This window comes from Blastocystis hominis, assembly GCF_000151665.1.
Source record: "Blastocystis hominis, Singapore isolate B (sub-type 7) whole genome shotgun sequence assembly, scaffold_3".
NCBI classification, from domain to species: domain Eukaryota; class Bigyra; order Opalinata; family Blastocystidae; genus Blastocystis; species Blastocystis hominis.
The window spans coordinates 1,340,914-1,347,513 of record NW_013171838.1 but is presented as its reverse complement, the minus strand read 5'-3'; the positions used below and the strand labels follow the sequence as shown (position 1 = coordinate 1,347,513).

General features: G+C 44.3%; 1 protein-coding gene across 1 annotated transcript; it reads left to right on the top strand.

Moving 5' to 3' along the window:
- Positions 1 to 984: 984 nt before the first annotated feature.
- GSBLH_T00003600001 (uncharacterized protein) lies at positions 985 to 3,591 on the top strand (the record flags this gene model as incomplete). The annotated part of the gene is made up of 2 exons (XM_013042378.1): positions 985 to 1,153; positions 1,196 to 3,591. The coding sequence occupies 2 exons, from the start codon at positions 985 to 987 to the stop codon at positions 3,589 to 3,591; spliced, it is 2,565 nt and encodes an 854-aa protein (XP_012897832.1).
- Between the last annotated feature and the right edge of the window lie 3,009 nt (positions 3,592 to 6,600).

The following is a 6,600-nucleotide window of genomic DNA, read 5'->3' as shown; positions in this document are numbered from 1 at the left end:
CTGAAGTGGTACCGAAATGCCGTAGAGGAACAAGAGACAGAGGGAAGTGGGTTCGTGTACCATGGTTGGATCGGCTTCCATATCGAGATGTTCCCACTACGCTCATTCGTGGGGTACAAGCAGCACACACCGTTCGTCATCGGACGCACAGCGCTCAATCCGGATTTCGATGACAACCGATGCCTACAACGGTGCCTCATTCTGGCCAGTGAAGGCGGGCATAAGATCGTCGCGAATCGCAAGATTGGCGATGCAACCGTGTACAACAAGTGGTGGAAGCAACCCGACAAGTACAAGGTATTCGGAGTGACCATTCACGAAGTAGAGGAGACGATGGGCATTCGTGACAATACACCCTTCGATGCGAGTGAAGAGAAATTCGCCGCATTGGAGGCATTGTTGAAAGTATCGCTCAATGTATTCGAGGTCACACTCTTACCTGGGTACATCGATAAGTCGAAGGAACAATTCGATTTATTCACATGCGATGTCGTGTACAAAGGTAAGGGAACGAAGCTTCCTCTCTCCCTCTGCATCTTGAACGATCTGAATCTACCTGAGGGCACCCCAAAGCATTTCTTGTACATCAAGGACTTGAATGATTTCAAGCATCGTGTGACACGACGAAGTGATGCGAAGAATGAAAACCTTTCGAGAAACGTGAAGTGCAGGTTCTGTGACGACTTCTTCGGATCTCGCAAAGCCGTTCATGATCACGAAGTACAAGTACATCGTGAACTCGTCAATGAGAGCGATCAGTACGATTTGTCAACCAATGAGACTCGGTTACGTTTCACCAACCAGCGATATGAAATGCCAGCACCGGTCGTCGTGTACGCTGACTTCGAGTCAGCCATTGATGACAAGAACAAACACAAGCCAATCATGCTATCATGTCTAGCCGTGTCTCGCATTCCAGCCATTGACAGCCAACTTCGAGTCTTCCATGCACCACATGAGAGCGAAGAGGATCTTCGCCCTTTCATGGACTATCTCACACAATTGCAGAGCAGAGTGAAAGAGTATCTCTTCGATGAATTACCACTCGAGAACTCTCCGAGTATCGAGAGGGACTTTCGTGCAACAACCGTGTGTCCCTTCTGTCACAAGAAACTGGATAACGACAAAGTACGACATCATGCACATGTGACAGGTGAATACACCACAGGGAAGGGAGAGGTACGTCACTTCGAAGCAGGGCAGTACATATGCACCTGTTGTACCAAATGCAATCTACAACTCTCCTTCAACAAGAAGAACTATCGTTTACCCGTATACTTCCACAATGGATCTCACTACGACTTCACATTCATCATGAAACTCATCGCAGCTCATTCAACCTCTAGTGACTCCTTGGATGTCATTCCAACCACTGAAGACAAGGAGATGCAGATCGAATACAATGGTATTCAATTCAAGGACTCGTTGAAGCTCATCAGCAGTCCTCTCAGATCCATTGTCGCACAGACACTCGGTGGGAACCTCGATTTGTACGTGCACACCAAACAACAACTACGCAAGTACTGTGAATCACGAGGTAAGCAATGGAATGACGAGTACATCGATCTGTTGACACGGAAAGAACCCATGTTTTACAGTCTCATCAAATCGTACGACACATTGAACAATACCACCATTCCTTCTCGTGAACAATGCATTGATGATATGAAGGGAGAAATGATGCCCCAAGGCGAATATGATCACATGGTGAAACTGTGGAAGATCTTCGATATCAAGACATGGGGTGAGTACTACGAGTTGTACAATGTACTCGATGTAACTCTCATGGCTGATGCATTCGAGCACTTCCGCGTTACCACACTGAAGGCATTCGGTGTTGATCCGATGCACTACATCACAGCACCACAAATGGCCTATTCGCTCTTCTTAAAGGTCACAATGGAGGGCGATCATAGCGAGAGTAGCCTCATGACCCTCGCAAGGAAATGGGCTCAGTACATCATGCGCATCAACGCGAATGAGGGACTTGAGGAGAAACAACTCGTGAAAGTGTTCTTGAACCGCATGGGTGAGTTCTATGAGAGCAAGGGAATTCGATTGATGGAGACAAATGAGATCGATGACTTCATGCGTCTACTCAAAAACCTTCGAGGAGGCATCACACAGATCGTGAAAAGGCATGCCAAAGTCGACCTTGACAGCACCGCCAACAACGGAGAGCAATCATCCATCTACTACCTCGACGCCAACAACCTGTATGGAGGAGCAATGCACAGAATGATGCCTTATGAAATAGTGGGTGTACCCGAGCGACGAGAAGTAATGGAAAGGATCAACCGTGATCCGAATGAATGGGTGCAATCACTCAATACGTTCGGCAAGTATGGGTTCTTCATCGAGTGCGACATCGAGGCACCAGTGGAACTCCATGATAAATTCAATGACTTACCATTCTTCCCCGTACAGAAGGCGGGCATGTACTCCGATGGAATCAAGAAGTACGTAGAGAAGAACGACATTGTGGACAAAGTGAAAGAGGTGAATACACCGAAGCTCATCTGCGATTTTGTGCCTCGGCGCAAATATCTCGTACACTACTCTCTGCTGCAATTGGGTCTTCAACAGGGTTATCACGTCACGCACATCTACCGCATCATCCGTTTCAAGCAGGCACCATTTATCTTCGAGTACGTGAACATGCTGAGTGAGAAACGAGCCAAGTCCAAGACCACTGTGGAGAAGAACCTGTATAAGCTGTTAGCAAACTCAACCTATGGCAAATTCGTTGAGACTGGACTGAAGCGAATGAAGGTGAAGTTCGCCAACACGTGGAATGAACGCGAGGCTATCATCCAGAAGCACGGATACGACATGATTGCTGGAACAACCATGTATTCCGAGAATCTCATCGGCATTAAGCTGAACACACCGGTGCGCAAGGTAGAGAAGCCGTTCTTCATCGGGTTTGCCATTCTCGACATGTCGAAGCACATCATCTACGATTTCTACTACAACGTGCTCAAGAACACATTCGACACCGTGGAGTTGTTGGGACAGGACACGGACTCGCTCATCGTGCAGTTGAACGACCGTGGTAACATCGTCCACAAAATGTGCGATATGTACAAGTCGTTTGACTTTTCTGAGTTGGATAATACGAGCTACTTCTACGGAGAACTCGTAAAATACTACGAGCATGAAGTGGACAAGAGCAAGTTCCCTTCATTGGAATCATTCCTCAACTTCAACAAGAAGTTGCCGGGACCCATCTTCAAGGATGAGCATAACGGGCATCGCATCACTGAATTCGTGGGACTTAGACCAAAGATGTACTGTTTGATTGACGAGAAGCATGTAGTGCATAACGCAGCGAAGGGAGTTCCTCGCAATGTGGTGATTGATGGAGAGAGGATGAGCGTGAAGAACATCGAGCTGTACAAGCGCGTCCTTGAGGCAGAGAAGAAGGAAGATGCAGTGATCGAAGGTACTTTCAAGCGTATCAACAACCAGGCCTTCGATATCAGCACGAAGGAGCAAACCAAGACCCTCATGACTTGTACGGACAACAAGAGATGGATCTTGGACGACAACATACACACACTTGCATTCGGGCATTATAGACTGAAGTAAAGGAAGCAATCTTTCACTTTGGACAACCATGGATACCATGGCCTACAATGGAAGTCAGGTTAACATTGCAGAAATTGGCCGAAATTGGCAGCCATGGGTTTCCGCGCGTTTCTTGTTATGGACAATACGGTAGCCAGGCAGGCAATGGCAGAAAATGGCAGAAATGGTCGAAAATGATCACATTGACCAGCAATAACAACCATAATAGTCATGGATATCGCACATTTCAGCACTCGTGTTTTACTCATGAGTGCTGAAATTCTTATGAAACGCAAAAATCAAGGTACCAGTTGAGGGGGTCTGAGGGGTGACTTTGGGGGATTTTTTGTGTTCTGACGGGAATACGCGAAAACAAAGATGGGGTCAGAGGGGCGACTTTGAGCCGCGCACTCTCGTAGATGAGGTCGGAGGGGCGACTTTGGGTTCCGCGCGTTTCCCGTCATTCCCCTACTACTTACCATTTTCAAGGATATTGAAATGGGAGAAGTCTATCCGAACTCTCCGTATTACTACAATTTCCAGATCAGCCCCAGTCTTCCTGCTGGAATTTCTCTTGACCCGAACACAGGCATGATTTCTGGAACTGCTACCGCTCCAAAGATATCTACAACCTATACAATCACTGCCAGCAAACTTAGTGGAGGTACTTCCTCTGTTTCTTTTTCGCTTTCTGTTGAAGTTTGCACTGGGAGCCGATCATTGATTACTTTAGTGGCTCGCACTGATAGCTGGCCAGGCGAAGGTTCTTACAAGGTCTATCAGGGAATTGGTACAAGTGGAACTGTTGTCGCTTCTATAGATAGTTTCATTACTGGTAGTGGTTTGAATTATGGAGATTTCTGTCTGGATAATGATATCTACACTATTCAATTACTTGATTCTGGAGGGGATGGCTGGTTTAATCCTGCTGGGTATTATCTGACCGTGGATATGGGTGCAATGATTTTTGAAATGGGACAGCTCCCTGCGAACACTCATTCCGTAAGCACAATGTTTTCTTCATATCTTCCGTTCCAGATTGAGTATACCGAATGGAAGGTCAACTATGATTGGGTGGAGAATTGGAATACTGTTGACTTTGATGACTCTGATTGGGAATCTAAGAAGGCGAGTCTGATTGGAACGAATAGTAAAATAACCACCTACATTCGTAAAGAAGTAAACATTCCAGATATTGGCAACTACCATGTGCTCAATATTCGTGTGAAATACACTGGAGGTGTTGTCGCCTACTTTAATGGATTCAAAGTAGCTCGTTTTAATATGGGGGAAATCTTCGATTCGGAGACGATGTCATTTACCCTCCGTGATGAAAAGGTATTCTCCATGTTCCACATAATTATGACGAATGTTGCTGGAAGAACGGGAAAGAACATGATGGCTTTTGAAATTCATCGTCCTATGGATCAGTCATCGTCAAATCCGGTTGTGTTCGATGCTACCGGAGTATTTGGAGTGAATGAGTGTTCGATTGTTGTGGACACTTACTCATCAATCGATGGTTCGGAGGTTAGTTTATGCTCTATTGAAGAACTATTTGATTTGAATCCCACAACTTACGGATATCAGGAGAACGTTATGGGAACCTATCTGGAATGGGCGGTGGAAAACTTGGAAGGAATAAAGTTCAATAGTTTTGCTATGCAAACCGTTTATTCTCGTAGTGAGTATGGATTTTCTCTCTATGGTCGCAGAAATACATTTGATGATTATATCACAGCAGTTGAGACGGTTGATCAGACTACTCAGGCACTAAGGCGCAATGCTTGGCCTGCTCCTGTGGGTACTATTGGATTCAAGCAGCTTCGATTTGAAGTGGATGTCGCTGCATCAAGCATAGTCTATGTGAGTTCCTACATGCTTCAGTACTGTAAAGTGAGTGGAAGTGGGTCATGTCCTGGTGTTGATGAATACCCTCCTGTGGGAGAAGGAGAGATTTCACCTGGTAGTTGCGAAAAGGGATATCGAGGCTATTCTTATCGTACTTGTTCCAATGGTCAATTGGGAGAGATTGACTACAGACATTGCATTCAGCTCGAACCTAAAAATCTGACATATGAGCACAATGAATACAATCTGACATTAGATATTGCGATATCCATTGCTCCACCTGCATATGAGAATGTTATTGAAGAGTTTTATTTGGCCGAAAATAACCGTCTGCCTCTTGGGCTTACGCTAAACCCGATATCTGGAGAGATTGTTGGAACTCCGGTAATGGATATCGGAAAGTCAAATTGCACAATCTTTGGAAAGAATCAAGTGGGTATTGTGTCTACGACGCTCCTATTCAATGTCCAAAGAGGAAGGTGTGAAGAAGATGGCCACTTCCCAATGACATATGTTGGAAAAGTGGCTGTTTATGAATGCGCATCGGATGGTCTATATATTGGAACACAGAAAAGAGCCTGCAAGCTTGGCGAAAAGGGTGGCGAATGGCAAAGAACGAGTGGGTTCTGTATTTCGATTATTTTCTTAATTGTACTGGTAGTAGTTGTTGTTGTGATTATTGTGGTTATTGCGCTTATTTTAGTTTGTGTGAAGAGAAGTAAAAAACAGCAAAATACCAAAAGAAAATCTGTTTCTAAAAAGGGAAGTGTGAAAAAGGATATGAATGTCTAAATGGAATTGAAAATCCCAATTAAAAGACAGTGATTATTTCGAAAAAAGGAATAACTATGTAAAGCAAAATATGCCTATATGTTGTGTTTGATTAATATGAGTAGTATTTCACTCTACGAAGGTTTTAAGATGTTAAATATCCACACATACTTTAGAATAGAAACTGGATCAATATCCATTGTATCGTTTTCATGATTTCTTGATTCGTCTCATTTCATTTTTGAACTAATAGATATTATAGTGAAGTCAGTCATAAATCACAAGTTCAAGGTAGTTGGGAAAGGACAAGAAAGAGTCAGAATCACCGAAAGTATTCTATGATGTGGGATTTGTTGTATAATAGTAATATATTATTATTGGCTACAAATAGAGATGCTTTTCATTCCT